The sequence below is a fragment of the Volvox carteri genome (genome assembly GCF_000143455.1).
Source record: "Volvox carteri f. nagariensis unplaced genomic scaffold VOLCAscaffold_12, whole genome shotgun sequence".
Taxonomy (NCBI): Eukaryota; Viridiplantae; Chlorophyta; class Chlorophyceae; order Chlamydomonadales; family Volvocaceae; genus Volvox; species Volvox carteri.
The window spans coordinates 401,990-418,387 of NW_003307555.1; the positions used below are offsets into that span (position 1 = coordinate 401,990).

The following is a 16,398-nucleotide window of genomic DNA, read 5'->3' on the forward strand; positions in this document are numbered from 1 at the left end:
CAGCGCCTGACAGATTCGGAATACCTTAATTCCCGCGATTAAAAACCTATTCCTCCGTTCGGACTGGAAAATTGTCGGGCAAAAATGAAAAAAAAAACACTGGTGTAGTAAGGTACATTCTCTTAGAATATTTCAACGATTACTGTTAGCAATAACTGCAATTTTGTTACCGATTCGACTAAATTTTTGCACATGTTACGTACTAATGTAACATGTCATGAAGATGGCAGTTGGTCGTAGCGGACCTAACGGGCTGGGGCCCCGGGCCCCGCTGACGGTATCCTAGTACGGCAGGATCGTAGTAGTGAATCTCCGGTAGGTAGGCCGAGGGGTGCTCTGGCAAAACACTGAAGTATCACGACTTCTAGGTTTTCGGAGTTCAAGACTCCGCTGCCGCCATCTCAGTTATTCCATGTACGCTAGTGCTTGTCGCTGGATTGGAATCCGGCCTGCCTCAGCAAGGAGGACTATGGATCCTACGCTTCCACAACGCCAGTCGTTCCACCAGGTGAGCGACTCCTACAGAGGGCTCGAACTTTTTTTTGACTTGTGCTCCTGACCTGATCTGACTGGTCACCTCGCCTCCTCCTCTTGGGTGGTGTCCTTCTTGTGTGCGAAATTTTAAATCAATAGGGTCGCGAAAGCACGGCACGTGAAGCCCTTTGCTTTCCTGGCTCCATATGGACAAGAAACCTTTCATCAGCTCAAACTCACCTCTGGCAATTATGCCTTTGTAAGCCCAACAGCACAACATATACACACACAGGGAGTTGGACACGATCTAAGGCACAGGACAAGTTGACCAGGACAGCGTGTTACCTTCCTTGGGTAGCTGAGACTCAGAAGTGTATCCAGGTCAGTTCATGAAATTTGAGGCACACCAAACACTGCATGATTGAGCACATTAGCTGCTCCGACGGGAATGCGGCCTGTGCATGCATCTCTACAGCCTCTGCATGTAGCCTCTCGCCGCGCCTCGTAGGCAATTCTCAGGAGCTCGGCAAGTGCTTGAACGCTAACTTCTTTTTCACAGCGCCATACAGCCGTACGACATCAATGAACAGGACGACACTCGATACCCTCTTGATGTTGCACTCCGTAAGGCACACAGGCCTTATGGAGCTCAGCTCAGCTCAGCTGTGTAACTGACAAAACCCATAGAGGGAGGGGGTCTGGGATTGGCGGTTCTCTACTTCTTGACGATCTGGGCACCATAGTACTCGGGCTCCTTGCCAGGGGTCCACTACGAGGCGATGAGATTGTGGGGAAGGTAGGGGGAGTGAAGGATTGCGGATATGGCATTGTATAACGCCAGCAGCATGAGCGAAATGAAGAGTGAGTCGCGGGCGGAGGAGAAGGAACAGTAAGCGGACGGGTGCCGGGCACATGGAGAGAAAAAGGGGATGTAGCAGCAGGGGCGGCAGCAGGGGCAGCTCGATCCAGAAATCAACTGCAGCCAGAGCAGAGGCATTTGGAGGACCAACACCAGCATCACCAACAGCGTTTGCAGTAACACCTTGTCTAGTACTTGTGGGCTTGTCCACTGTTGTGTTTGCTGTTCAGGAGAACGCAGCCGGTTCGGATGACCCTGTAAACTCTGCATTTTCCCCCTCTTCCCCCCTCTTCCCTCTCTCTTCCCCCTCTGTTCCCTTCCCCCCACACATGAGTGGCCGCCCTCTTCCTCCATCCCCCACAAACCCCCGCGTAATGCCCAGTGCCCCTCTTAACCCAACACCACCCTCTCCGCCAGCTTCTTCACTTTCCCCCTATCCACTCTCCTCTCCATCATCCCTCCTTGACACTCACCCTTTATAATCCCTTTCGGCTCCAACCCACTCAGGCCCCCACCACGCCTGACTTGCTCTTCTTATTCAGGTATCACTGGCAAGTGCCTTACACATTCCTACGGGCGTACATGTCATGTCTGTGCTCACCATGGATGAGAACCGCTCCTCCCTCCCTCCTCCTCGCTCTGCCCACCACTTCCCTACCGCTCGCCCACCACCTCTTACCGCCGCCTACCTTAATATTGCAACCGATGCTCGGTCGCGACTTGGGTGCCGGCTTTCCGGCCAGTGTTGCATCCAGAGCCGCTCGGATGTCCACACCTAGGCGACAGGGAGGAAGGCAGGGCGGGAGGGAGGAAGGCAGGGCGGGAGGGAGGAAGGCAGGGCGGGAGGGAGGAAGGCAGGGCGGGAGGGAGGAAGGCAGGGCGGGAGGGAGGAAGGCAGGGCGGGAGGGAGGGAGGAAGGCAGGGCGGGAGGGAGGGGGAATAAACAAGGGAGACATGGGAACGGCGCCAATACGAGCAAATAAAGGAAGAGAAGGCAACGGTATATGTATTCGTGGTCGAACAGAGTGAAGGGAAGAGCGGAACGGGTTCTAGGGTTTCGTTTCATATTTAATAATTGCACTTCGCTGCCTAGGAGATCCCGCCCAAAAACCTGATATGTTCTGATGGGTTCGCTCTTCATGCCATACATGCTTTACAGGGTCTGGGGAATACGGCAGATTGGGGGAGCGGGTAGCTACCCGCTCCGTATAGGGGAAAAGATAGACGAGGCCTAACATGACCCGGTGGGGGTTCCTTCACTATATATGAAAAAAGGGAACCGCCCGCCACCTAAAAGGATGGTGCGATGACGAGGGCCCCTAATGCTGTGTCTTACGAAAAAACCCGCAACGAATAGCCCGAAACCCCTACTGCCTTTCCAGCCGTGTTGCCTCCTATCTGCAGCCGCAGCCGGACACCCCTGACCGGGAGGGCCCCAGCCGGGGAGGAGGACTCACTGGTGGGGATCTGGGGAGGGTCCTGTTTAGGCCGCGTAGAGTCCCACTGCGATTGAGGGAAGGGCAGGGTCGTACGGGGCAGGGTAGCATGGGGCAGGGTTAACGGGCGGTAGACAAGGAAGGATTTCTTAGGGAAGCTCTCTCTCTCTTTCTCGTTGCAGCACATAGTACACACACATACATGCGTGCGCACACACAGTCTCTCTCTCTCGTTGACTCACCTGGCCGTGGTAGGTGAGCTTGAGTTCCGAGTCAAAGATGTAAAACTCGGGGGTGCATGCGGCCTTGTAGGCCTGCGAAAAGGAGAAGGGAGGCAACCCCGTGAGGGCGATCGATTGAGCGAACATGCGTTGAGGTCAGGCGCATAGCACACAGCACACAGTGCATAGCAACCAGAGTATCATCTGAAATAGCGCATTATTTTTTCAGGGTGTTTCTTGCCCTTGCTGTACGTGGGTTAGCTAGTCCAAATGCGCACCCAGATGCAGGCGCATACCTTGGCGACGTCTTGCGATTCGTCAAACAGGTACGGAAATGGGTAGCCGTACTTCTGCAAAAAGGGAAGGGACAGTGCAACGGCCGTACGTACGGCATGGCAAGCAACCAGTGTTAACAGGGGGTGTCAAAAACTCATGATGCTATTTCAGAAACCGATAAAAAAAATCCGTTGATGCTAACAGGTACAAATGAAGTTGTTAAAGAGTATAGCGCTACATCATATACTGAAAAACGTGTAGCACACAAATATACATATATGAATGGATTAGGGTGCCCCTCTCGCAGGGGAGAGCAGGGAACTGCCTCCAAGGGAAAGGGGGCCGCTGGTGAAGCTATACCACCCTGTAACAACAAACATACATATGTGTACAAAAAACTAACCAAGGACGGCAGTCCGGGGCCATACACCGGCAGTCAGCAACTGTCCACAGGAGCACTTTAGAAAAAAAATCGCTTTGGCTTCTTGTAGAGATCCACAAGCTCTGATCGTCCGCACGCAGTAGAGAATGCGGGGCGGGAAATGTAATGAAGTTGGCACCGGCTGAAGAATATCTCCACCTCCAGAACGTGGTCATTGTCAGGTACTTTGGTCCCAATAACCTACCTACCTGCCGGCCAGACCTCCCCAATAACCCCGGCTGTATGCCACCAGGCAGCGCCTGTAGCCATCACCCCGGACGCACCTTGGCGTCTTCCGCCATCTTCTCCGGCCCGTCCTGCGGGTGGGTCTGAGTGGAGTTACTGCTGATGGCCACCGCCTTCAGCCCCTTGCTGGAGTACTCCTTCACCACATCCACGATGGCGCTCTTCAGATGTACCACGTAGGGACTAGCCGTGGGGTTGGGATGGAGGATCGGGGATACGGAAGGGCTGAACAAAAGGGAGGAGAGGGGGGATACAGAAGGGCTGAACAAAAGGGAGGAGAGGGGGGATACAGAAGGGCTGAACAAAAGGGAGGAGAGGGGGGATACAGAAGGGCTGAACAAAAGGGAGGAGAGGGGGGATACAGAAGGGCTGAACAAAAGGGAGGAGAGGGGGGATACAGAAGGGCTGAACAAAAGGGAGGAGAGGGGGGATACAGAAGGGCTGAACAAAAGGGAGGAGAGGGGGGATACAGAAGGGCTGAACAAAAGGGAGGAGAGGGGGGATACAGAAGGGCTGAGAGGGGGAAGGCCGCGGACAGCCGAGCACATACACGGGTTCGGGAAAGATCCCCAGACTTCGAGGAGCAGCACCAGAACCAGAAATGCACGCAAACAAGGAAATCTTCACATACATACATACATACATACATGCATACATAAATAAATGGCAGGTGGCTGGCAGAAGTTAAGGCCTGACTTCTGCTCCCGGAGGATCCGGGCTCAAATCCGCCTGCCAACCCCTCGGTGTGTGAGGGGTGTTGAATTGGGAGGTGGCCCCCCATCTTATGTACGGTGTAGGATGTGATTATTTCAATTTGCGAGCTGACCAGGAACTAAGTTGTGGCGCCGTTGATCCGCCAGATTTGGTTGGATGCTGGTGGTGAGTTGCTGAACCCAACGAATACATTTTGAAATCGGATGGGGTGAATGGATTAGGGTGCCCCTCTCGCAGGGGAGAGCAGGGAACTGCCTCGGGAAAGGGGGCCGCTGGTGAAGCTATACCACCCTGTAACAACAGCATGCATGCATGTGTACTGCAGACGCGTATCACGGAAATGTGCTTGCATCATACACAGGGAAACGGATTCTCTAAGGCTTTAAGAAAATGTACGACAATGTACGGCATATAGTGTACGGCATACCAGTGGTTGCAAATGAACATAACCAGGGTGGCGGGTGCGCCTTTGAACTCGTTCAGGCTGACGGTCTTCCCGGTCACCGCATCGGGCAGCTGTTGTAGCCAGGTGGTCAGTTGGTTGGTTGCATGGAAAAGAGGGGGGACGGGCTTTAGGGGCAGGACGCGCTGGTCAAAGCAGGTCAAAAAAGGTAAAGCTGGCATGTTGATTTCACAAGTTGAAGTGTGCAGGACGAAACCTGAGCGTTGCACAAACGCTATTGATAAAGGGGAAGTTCGGTACCGGTGGGACGAGTTGATTTGGCAGGGAGTGTTTGGGGCAGTGCTAAGAGGTGCCACTGCCCCGCGAGCTTTTCCTGCTTTCCTTTCCAAATTCGCTGCGTCTCAGGCACGCGAACTCCCAAACCCCAGCAAGGAAGCAGATAAAGGGAAAATGCACAGCAGCCGATCCTTCTGTGCTACTCATTTGAAATTTTTTGCGTGCGAGGTTGGAAGATTTGCCCTCTGGCGGAAAGGTCGGGCCTTGCTCCACAATATGCTTGCACGCTGTATCGGCCGTGAGGGCATGCGAAAGCAGTAACATCCGTATTTCGCATGATGCCATAAATTGACATTTGGACAAGTCGGATGCATTAGGCACAAGTCAATTGCAACCCTTCACAACGCCGAATTGGCTACAACCCGCATTTTAGCCTACCTCAAAGTAAGGCGCTGGCTCTCCAACAGGCAGGTCCACACTTTCTGTCTTGGCGCGCGCGACACTCAGCCGGCGTGCTGGTGCAATGACCTGAGCGCCGATGGGAGCGCCAACGCGGCGCTGACCCATGCGAACGCACGTGCTGCGCGACTGCATTGTGAGTGCCATTTCTGCTAACTGATAACGCCTAATGTGCAGTAATGATGGTAATGGTTGCTCTAATATTCTTGCGGTTGGGAAACGCGGCTTCGGAGCTTCGCAAACTGCAAGGATGAGTCGCCGCCGGCACTTGGCCAGGTTCGCAAAGTTTGGTTTGCCCTATGAAACGTTTTGGAGGTTCGGATAATTAGAGGAGTTGAACAATGCAGACCCGTTTGCGCACAAGGACGATGATTTCCGTCGATCGAAGCATTTGCTGCTGGTTACCGGAAGAGGTTCAGCTTAAATTACTGGACTGCATACTGCAGAAGTATACCATGCCGGTCTTGCGCGGTGGCCTTGTTCGGAACCCAGCCTCGGATGTTGTAACCTTGATGCTGGTGTGTCGTGCCTGGAAGGAGTTTACTTTAAAGCACGCGTCGACATGCCATCGTCAAGTGTGCGCGACGGGGCTTCGGATCGCCTTTCTTCTCGACGCTGTTCATCTGGCATGTCTTGAGAACCAGTCCAAAAAGGCAAAGCTTAAGCGAATACCCCAGAACGTCAAACTGTTGCTGTCGGAGGGCAGCTGTTGCTTTGGTACAGCAGATTGCTATCACAGTGAAAACATGGTGGCATCAACCTCAAGCTGCAGGGCCGACATAAGCAGCAACGCAGCCAGCACCAGCACCACCATCAGCCCTATCGTAGGCTATGGACATGATAGGATGGGAGGTTCTCGGTGGTGTCAGGTGCGTGTGATAGGAGGATGCCGGCGTTCCCCCTTCGAGCGGACCAGCTTCCCGGACCGCGTCCCCCTGCTAGCGTTTGAGGCTGCGCAGATGGGCCCTATGGAGCTCCGCTGGCTGGCAGCGGTGGCGGCCTCCCTGGATGTCACCTTCCTGTGTCCCCTAGTCCTGCGGATCAGCTTTTCCTCCGCCGCTCCTGCTACTGCTGGTGCTATTGAGCCCTCCACGTTGGCGGTAGATGCGATGGCGGAACTGCCGCTGCAGGGAGCGGTGCGGGCTGCTGCACCAGGCGGGGACGTACCGGCACATGCAGCTGAAGCCGCCACTTCTGGTAGCACTAATGATGCTGAGTTGCAGAGGAATGCCCATGCTGCCGCTGCTGCTACTGTAGCTGCTGCCGCTAATCTTATATTGTCAGTCAATACTGAAACTGCAAGGGAGGGGCGTGATGCAGCAATGGCGCGCGGGGAGTATCAGGTGCCGAGGCTGGCCTCGTTGGGGATCAGTGGCATGGCCGACAGCAGGCGGGATATGGGTTTGACTAGGGCTGACGTTCTTGCGCTGGAGTCACGAACGCTAGCGGTCGGTTGTGATGGGCCACACATGTACATGGTACCGACGATAGCCGCGCTCCAGCGCACCTGGACTACTGGAGATTCCAATGACCGTCAAAACTGAGGGCCAGCTGCCTTCGCTTTCTTACGAATCCTGTTTACTGTTGGCTGCCCAGAATCGATGTGCGGGAATTTCTCGATTGGTTGCCGGTTAAGCTCTTGTCACTTTGTGGGTGCTCTCAGCAGAGCCAGGTCCATAGGGCCTGATGGAAGGGAAATTACCATGATGAACGAGAACGTCGAAATAGTTCTAGCCATCTCCTCAGATGGCGGGCGAACGTAGATTGAGGTGCTGTGCTGAGGGTGCCGTGCACAAATGGCATGGGATGTTGAGAAGTACTCGAGAACAAAGAATATTCATCATGTCTTTGAAGAGTATTTAACCCATCCTTCGGCCCACAAATGCGTCTGCTGAGCAACGCGTACCGCGGTCCGTACCGATGCCGAGAACATTGCTTGTCGCGAAAAGCTGTCTAACCAATTTCTCGTAAATGAATAAACACATCTCTGTAAGATTGGTGCTAAAGCTACGGGATACTATGGGGTCTGTGTTGTGGGGATTTCAAACTGCTTTTGCGACAAATTGTGGATTAAGAGTTCCCCGGCAGCTGCTTTTGTCAGGATTAGCATATTGATGCCAAGCTATTCATGTGCTAGCGTAGCTCAAGTTCTTTCTTAACGACCTGGTAATGTCAGAGGCAGTCGTCCATGTCTTCGACCCTGGGGAGCCCGGGAAGACCAGGGACTTCAAATGCAGCATTCATACCTTAACCCATGGAATGCGGTAAGCAGATGCGCGGAGATGGTTATGGTTTTTAGCTTGTGAAGATGGATTCGCCTTCCTTTCCGCAGGTACTTTAAAGACGTGCTGCAAAAGTCGGTTGATAGCCGCACGAGGCCTGTGGAGATTTCAGTCCACTGCGATGTGGCTGTTTTTGAATGGCTCTTGGGCTACTGCAATGGCCGCACCAGCCGTGACCATATTACCGTGGAAGGTGTGCTCCCCCTGCTCATTGCTTCCAATTTCTTACAGGTGCGCATCGCTGTTGCTTACGTCACGGGGTACGTGCTTTGTCCTAGGCACACCAAATGTCCCCCGGAAGCTGCCTTTCTGACCCCGGGGGGCCTGCTGGCTTTGAAGTGATGTCCCAATGCAGTGCAACTTTCCGTTCCAGTACCAAGCCCCTAGGAACCGGATCGGGGCTCTGTCAAAAACTGGGCCACAATTGATGGCGCTGCCTCTCTGCGGCCCGTGGGTTGGCCGCTCTTCCCTTCGGTTACGCGGTCTCTTCCCACAGACCGCGCTGCACAGATGGCTGCACAGATCGCGCTTGGCCCATAACCCCAAACAGTCTCCGTTCCTGCCCTGGACGCCATCTTCCACCCTCATCTTCACCCGCGCTCAGCACCCTCAGCACCACCCGTTTCTCTCATTTCGGTCTCCTCCGTGTCTGCCCTTTCCGTGCACTTCCGATTGCATGGAAGCCCAGATGGAAGCTTTGGTGATGGACTGTGTCAAGTTCATGGCCAGCAACTTGGTGGAAGTGGCAAAACACCATCAGCAGCTCGCCGGGCAGAGCGGAGACCTCACTGCGCTGCCACTGGAGCTGCTGTGCCGGCTGGCGAGGGTAAGCTGCATTTTGGGTTGCCTTTTGGGGCGAAGCTATGCTTCCGTGAGTAAGGCCGATTCGGGTCCTGCATTTGGGTTGTAAATTGTACTTTGAAGTGAGTGAGCTCAGTCTGGAGCTTTGGCAGCTCGTTTTCTACAGCGAAGCTGCGAATGGCGAGTTTATGGTGGGGTCTGCCTGTAAGAGGCTGCCTGCGGAGGCATATTGTGTGAGGTAAGCCGACAAGTCAGGGAGTTAAGCAGGATGGTGGGCAAGGATGGGTAAAGGCCCCTTCACTTTTGCATGATAAAGCAAGTCTTTCCTACAATCCCCTGGACGTTTCCATGGCACGGTTGTGCTGTGCCTCGCCGCTGCGTCTCTTTCGCCTTATCCCGTTATTCGGCATTGACCACCATCAACATGTTACCCGCCAAAGAAGAGAGAGATTCTTGGCGTCCGTGCAGTTGGTCTCGGAGCGTAAGCTGGAGGAACTGACGTCGTTAACTCCTGCGGAAGAGCGCGCCAGGTATGCTAAGCGCGCGGGGGGGAGGCTAAGCAAGAACGATGACCGACAGTGGTTAAATCCGGCTGGCTGAGAAGTCTGCTGCAGCGGAGGGTCCGTCGGCTGCCTCCTCGTGCCTGTTGAGGTCTGGGATGGAACTCATGGAGCAGGAGGGGCAGGATGGGGGCCAAAAGGAGATTAGGGGAACAGAGGGGATGGAAGAATGGGTCAGCTTTCGTCGCGCAGCCTCAGCCTAATCTGCCATGCCTCGCCTGTCGATGATGTAAACGTTTCACACAATTCTTAAGGAAAGCGGAGTTTTTTGAGGCGTTGCCTGGCGGGGACTTCATTTTGTTGTGGCCCGGAGCAGGCACATGCCGCTCGTCAATCGGCTGTACAAGTACAAGTTGGAGGCCTGTCTACGGGACCTCCGGACCACGGTGGCGCGCTGTTCGGTATGCAAGGTACGAAGATTTTGAAAACAATGCAGTGCCGTACATTGCGGTGTGATGCCTGCCGTACGGCCCGGCGGCCCCGGTGTGGGTTGCGGTTTATTCGGCGGCATGCCGTTCTTATAACAATGACGCAAGGTGGTATTTGCCATCCCGTTACCTCCCGTGGAGTCCATTTGCTTTTTCTGCGGCTACGCGACGCACGATGAAGGGGACCTTCGCAATGATGGCGACTGCGGGTTTCCTTCGGCCTTACCCAGCGCAGCACGCACACCTCAATACCATAGTCAGGTCGCGTATCGCAAGTAAAACTGGCCCTGTGGAAAAAACATGTACCGAGCCGTGGGCGTGGGGGAAATAAATTTTCGCAAGAGGACATCATGAATTGGACATCCTCGCAACCGATTCATGTAAATGGCGTCCGTGGCGCGGCTGTGTACAGGGCCTGTTCAGTCTGGCGGAACGCGCAAAGCTGGAGTGTCCGGGTCCGCCTCCTCCTCCACAGTCCAAGTCGTCGTCACTGCATATGCCACGAAGGTACGTGTGTTTTTTGGGTGTGTGTGTTGAGGGTCCCGGCCCGCCGCTGGGCCGATCCCTCTTGTTCGCGTTCGCATCACGTTTAGCCTATACGGCTTCTTTCCATATCCTCCTCTTTTGTATAAGAGGATGTATTCTGGTATCTATTCGGCGGTGGTGATGAATGAGTGAGTGAATGAATAAATATCAAATGTTACTGTGGGGGCAATAAGGAAAGCAGTAAAGAAGCATGCCCCGAGCACTCCGGAAGCCAGGACGTGATGCGACAGCCCTTTAGCTGGGGGAAATTTGCTGACACATGAATTGGTTTTATTTGACGTCAGCTCGCTGCGGACACTAGTGGTGCATTTTTTTAGCTGGCGAGATCTGAATGCGGCCTCTCCAGTACCATGACGACCGCAATCTCTGTCTGTGTCAGCCGCCCACCTTAACCTCTGTTGGGTTTTAAAATGCTTCTCCTCGTTGATCAATATGCCTTAATTGCCATCGCCAACGTCATTGACCACCACCATCAACGGTGTCAGCAGCACCACCATGTTTTTCATCGCATTTCACACGTTTTTCCTTTACGCGAAAGGTAGGTATTGGAGTAATTTCAACGCACCTCACATTTCTTTCCACTTTTCCTCACCCTACCCTACCCTACCCTGCTGCAGGTCCTCCGCGGGCTCCTCGGGAGCTGTGCATATCCCAGATGCCGCGTGGCGCTTGCAAGAGTACCTAGCCTCCCTGCGCGCGCAGCAGATCGCATGGCGCGGCATTTACTGGCACATCTGGGGCCTCGTGCACGTGCTCTATTGCCATACCTGCATGCAGCACGCACCGGCAGTGGAGTTGCGCCGCTGCACCTTCCATCCACAGGCCCCCGTGTTCGCAGCCAGCGCGGCGGCTGGTGGGAGTGCAGCGGCGCGGCAGCTCGCAACAGGGTTTTACCCGTGCTGCGGTGCTGCCGCGACACGGGGTCCTGACCCACGGGTCGCATCCGCCAGTGGCTGCTGCGCACGGGAGCACCGGTTAGTTCCCAGTGGCCAAGCGCCGGGGACAACCCTGCCGCCGGGGTTGACACCAGAGCTACTCAGCACGATCCAGCACTGTTCGTCGCTGTTCACGAACCCGTCGGCGCTACTGGCGCGGCAGTCGAGCGGTGACGATGTGGCACCGCATATTAGCGCGCCGGGCTTTGTGAACGGTCATGTCCCTGGGGCTGTTGCACGCGGAGCTGGTGGCGGTGGCAGCAACGAACGACATGGCGCGGCACCTGCAGCCGCAGCCAGCGGCGATGCGGCTGCCGCTGCAGGTCCAGCCGCAGCCGTTATGGCCGACGCAGCAGCTGCGGCCGCTGCCGCGGCGGCGGCGGCCAAGTCGCCTCGGAGTCGACATGTTTCTTTCATCGACAACAGCAGCAGCTCTGCGCCCAGGGCCGCTGCCGCGGAAGATGTACAGGCCGCGGATGCTGACGGCCGGCTCGTGCCGCCGGCGATTCAGGCCATGCTGAGCTCCGCGACGGCGACGGCTGCTGCCACCGTCGCTGCGCTCCTGCGCACCGGTGGCAGCAACCCTCTTGGCCCTGCCACGGCTGCGACGGCGGCGGCGCTGGGCTACAGCCTGAGCGGCATGCCGGGCATAGACATAGGAACGTCGGGTCCCGGTCCTCCGCCAGCTCTGCTACTGTCAGCATCCGCGCAGGTGCAGTCCCCTCGGCCGCAGGCAGCACCGAATTTGCCGTTGCCGCTGACGGGGAACACGAAGATCGATACCCGGCGTTTGGCCGCGGCGGTGGCCCGGCGGCTCTCCCGGAGCGGCAACGGCGGCAACAGCAGCGGCGCTGCAACAACAGCGGCCCTCGATGAGGCTGTCCCTGCGCAACAGCCTGCGGCCAAGGACTTGCGCCGGCACCACCACCAACAACAACAACCATCACAACAACAACCATCACAACAACAAGAACAACAACAGCATAACCATCCCCAGCAGCGGAAGCAGCAGCACCCTCAGGATCAGCCGCCGCAGCTGACCCGACGGCCGGCGCTCGATACCGTCCGCAGCTTCACCAGCCTCGCTGCCCTTCAGCTGGTCGCGGCGGAGGAGGGCACGGAGGCGATGATCGCTGCACGGAGGTCCCTCACGGCCTGCCAAGTGCAGGTCGCCGCCCCTATGGCACCTGTTGCCAGTGCAACGGCCTCGGCCTGTCTGGTAGGGGAAAATTGGGAAAATCGGGCGCTGGCTGCCGGCAAGCCTCATTCGGCCAATGGCGTTAGCGCGGCCACTCAGCGGATACTACTGAAGGTGGCGCCGCCGCCGCCGCCGTCGCCGTCACAGGCGCAACCCGGCGGTGGTGTTGCTGCTGGCGGTGGCGGCGGTGTTAGCTCGCCGCGGGCATTGCTGGACCGGTCACCTCTCCACCTGCGAAAGAGCCAAGCGCGGAGTCCGCCTGCTAACCGTGGCGCCGCCGCCGCTGCCAACTCTCCACAGCCGCCGCAGCGGGCAACCCTCACTAGCCTCAGCCCTGACTCCATGGGTGTACAGTTGGCTGCACCGCCGCCGTCGCCGGCAAGTGTGGGACCCGGGGCTCCCCGGCCGGAGGAGGGATCAACCTCTCTGGACCCGCGGGATGCCTCTCCAACTCGCAGCAGGCCCGCCGCCGCCGCGGATCGGAGGGTGCTCCTGCGCGGGTCAACCGTACCTGCTGGATTTCCACCCGGCGAGAATCAGCACCGTCCACCATATATGCAGCAGCACGCGCAGCCTCTCTGGTCGCAACCGCAGTCAACATCGCCGCCCGTCTGCAAGCGGCAACAGAGACAGCGCCATCCCAGTCATCATCAGCAGAAGGCTAGCTACTCCGAAGACGTGCAGGAAGGCGGCGGCGGCGGTGAAGGTATCGATCGTGGCCTTCATAGAGGACTGTCGGAGCGCAGCGGCGGCGGCGGCGGCGGAGCGTGGCTCAGACGTGAGGTGGCGCTGCCGCCACGACCCGGCGGAATGCCAGCGGCGGCTGCGACCGGGGGAGTACTGCATCGCCGTTATTCCGCCGGTGGGGGCACCGACGCTGTCGGCGACGGTGGAGGCGGCGAGGAGGAGGAGGAGGACGACCATGACCGTCTTCACATGCAGCAACGTCTCCGAAAAGGAAATCGTGATGGACCGGACGGGGGCGGCCGGGGAAAGTCCCGCGCCGGTGGGGGGTCTGAACTGCCTCGAGTAACTACCTTGCGGGGAAGCGATAGTGTCGGCAGCGGCAGCTTCTCCGGTACTTCTACCGCTGGTGGTGGCAGCGGCTGTGGGAGTGCGGCTGGGGTTGACCCCAATCCGCTGCAACGCAGCGTGCAGGCCGTCCTGTTGCAGCAGCGGCAGCGGCGCTCCCCGGAGGTTCAGGAGGAGGACACCAACCCCTACCAAACGCAAAATCACTATCCTCACCACCAACACCACCAACACCGAAACCAGTACCACCATAACTATCACAGCCAATATCACCACCATCCCAATATTAGCCACAGCCATCGGCACCAGCAGCACCAGCAGCATTCATTGGCGTCGCAGCCCTCGCAGCGGCAACGCAGCGCCGGCAGGTTACGGCAGCGTTTGGGTAGCGGCTCCGGGGCGGGCTTTGCAGGAGAGGACGCGGCTTTCGGCGGCTGCGCCGCGGGGTCAGCGGCTGTTTCTGAGGAACAGGAGCGTCGAGCGCTGATCGAGCAATACAAGACGCAACAGGTATTGTCGCCGCGGCCTAAGAATGTCCACATGATTTCCATCTCGGAGCTGCCCACTGGGTCCGGCGTCGGCAGCGGCAGCAGCGGCGGGTCTGTGTGCGGTGCGCCGCAGCTCGCAGGGGAGCATCCGCATCCGCATGTGCAACCGCAGGCGCAGGCGCAAAGCCCCGGAGTAAGTAGCAGCGAGGCGCCTCTGGGCGGCGCTATGGAGTCAGTCGGGGAGGGGCTCTCAACCAGCGCCGGAGGTGGACCCACGGCGAATGCGCTGGCGGTCCGGGCTGACGGGACAGTTGCAACAGCAGCTCTGATGGCAGCGGAGGCAGCGAGGTCAAACGGCGCTGGCTTATTTGTGGTGATGTCTGATGATCTGGACGGGGCCGTGATGATGCTACCGCCGCCGCCGTTGCCGTCGCCGCCGACGACGACGATGGCGGCAGTGGCGGTGGTGGTTCCGGCGCTAAGGACCCCGGTGGAGAGCCCGCTGCCCAGTAGGGCCCGCAAACTACGCATGGAGCTACTGCACGAGGACGATGTAAGTGTAACTTCAGATGGGAAAGGATATGTAGTGCGTCAAAGCAGCTGACCCTCGCATATAACAAAATGAAGCGCTAGAGTAGGAAGGATTAAGAGGGGGTGCAGGCTTTCTCTATATTAGTCATGTTGATGGCAAGGCCCTCCTCCCGGAATTTGCGTGTCCGCCCTCTGGCTGGCCTGTGCAGAATTACCGGATGGACCTCCTGGTGAAGCACCTGCTGGCGTGTCGGCCCTCCCATCGCGTCACAGCTGGCGGCGGGGCGCCCCGCGATCCGCGCACCCTCCGCGGGAAGTCTGCGCTGACGCCGTCTTCACGGACAGCTGTCGGCGGCAGCGGCGGGGTTGGTCCTTCTGGCGGTACCGGCCGAAGCCGACCCGTTTCTGCCGCGGCGGCAATGTACGGTAATCGGCCAACGCGGCCCCGATCCCGCAGCGTGTCTCACTTGCAGCGCTTGCAAAGCATTTACATGTATGGGACGGGAACTGCTTCTGGGTACGGTCATGGCGGTGGCAGCGGTGGAAGCGCTGCGTATGCCGGTGGCGCCACGGCCTTCGACACGCAGGCCGGCAGGGCTGACGGTCCGTTGCTTGGCGGCGGCGGCATCGTGGATCCCTACTTGGCGATGGATTCTAGATACAGCGAGATGGACGATAGGTCGTTGGAGCGGATGGGATTGGGGGCGGGGATGAACGCGGTGATGGCGGGTGGCAGGGGTTTCGGGGGCGGGGAACGGCGGTCTCAAGACCAGCGTCCCCTGTCGGCACCACGGTCGTGGCGTCACAGTTGATCCAGCGCCAAAAAATGCTGTGTTATTTTTTGCAAAACCGCTGCTTGCGAAAAGGCGCATGGCGCGGCCTAAACGAATCTATACTGCCAGTCGGAACGCTCTGACCGCAACTGATCTTTGTACCGTATTGCCCGCATACTAGGCGACATGTAGTCGTCGGGTAATATGTGGGATGTAGCGGGATGTTATTCGTTTGGATACATTGGTTAGAAATTGTCGATTGGTACAGGCCGACCGTTACACCTTGGGGTCGTATTACAGTGTTCGTTGACCCACACCACATAACCTCCTGCAACGAAGCGGGCAGCTCGAAACACGCAAACCAACCAGCCCACAGCCAGGTCGTTTTCCCCACAGCCACGCCACGTTGTCAACAGCATCAAACGGCCTGCCCGAGGTTACGTTACGCTATTAAATCTCATAATCATCCTCCACGGATTAAAGAGGTCCCCCCTCAGACAAACAAATTGGCTCGCCAGTCGGCCCCCCTGCGGCAGGTAGTTGCATCGAGAGCGTGGTTACGGTTTTACGTATATGGGTGTAAGGAAATCAGGTGCCGCTCGCGCAGTTGCAGCAAACGGCTCATCCCATTGGAGTGTCTTCTAAGAAACAATCAATCGTAATTCGGTAGAAGGACCGAGTGTAATCGTAAGAGACGCTTGCAGATAAACAACAGACTAGGCTATCCACAGCCCGACAACAGGAAGGTCTCTCATTGCAGCACCGCGGAATTGGGGTGCGGCCGTCAAGTGACTCGAGTGCCCATTGCCAGCCTGGGAATAAGAATGTTTAAGTTGCCGGACAATAATCGTTTGCGCGTACGACTCTTTCAACAATTTGTAAAACCGAGTAGGACACGTACGCTACGTGCACGTGAGAAAACGCAGTTGCGTGCATTCCGCGGCACGCACCGCAACCGCCACCACCACTTGTAATGTGGATTGGGGGTGGTTGGGTGCCTCCGCAACAGCATCGTCACTGCGTCATACCTATCCACACG

At 57.3% G+C, this 16,398-nt stretch overlaps 2 protein-coding genes across 2 annotated transcripts; one reads left to right on the forward strand and one right to left on the reverse strand.

Moving 5' to 3' along the window:
• Nucleotides 1–609: 609 nt before the first annotated feature.
• VOLCADRAFT_109693 (uncharacterized protein) lies at nt 610–5,951 on the reverse strand. Its single transcript, XM_002948983.1, has 8 exons — nt 5,765–5,951; nt 5,075–5,163; nt 3,972–4,116; nt 3,287–3,340; nt 3,012–3,083; nt 2,791–2,836; nt 2,023–2,108; nt 610–1,243 (listed from the first exon to the last, which is right to left on the reverse strand). The coding sequence occupies exons 1-8, from the start codon at nt 5,930–5,932 to the stop codon at nt 1,190–1,192; spliced, it is 714 nt and encodes a 237-aa protein (XP_002949029.1). The 5' UTR covers nt 5,933–5,951; the 3' UTR covers nt 610–1,189.
• Nucleotides 5,952–6,240: 289 nt separating this feature from the next.
• On the forward strand, nt 6,241–15,398 carry VOLCADRAFT_117000 (uncharacterized protein; the record flags this gene model as incomplete). The annotated part of the gene is made up of 8 exons (XM_002948879.1): nt 6,241–6,654; nt 6,745–6,921; nt 7,964–8,049; nt 8,118–8,298; nt 8,672–8,893; nt 10,332–10,363; nt 11,020–14,608; nt 14,796–15,398. 8 exons carry the CDS (start codon nt 6,241–6,243, stop codon nt 15,396–15,398), a joined length of 5,304 nt encoding a protein of 1,767 aa, XP_002948925.1.
• Between the last annotated feature and the right edge of the window lie 1,000 nt (nt 15,399–16,398).

Coding starts and splice junctions, on each gene's coding strand:
- VOLCADRAFT_109693 (XM_002948983.1), bottom strand. CDS start 5,932: ATGGCACTCACAATGCAGTCGCGCAGCACGTGCGTTCGCATGGGTCAG. Junction 4,117..5,074: donor ATGTTCATTTGCAACCACTG/GTATGCCGTACA, acceptor CCCCACGGCTAG/TCCCTACGTGGTACATCTGA. Junction 2,109..2,790: donor CCCTCCCCAGATCCCCACCA/GTGAGTCCTCCT, acceptor CCTGTCGCCTAG/GTGTGGACATCCGAGCGGCT.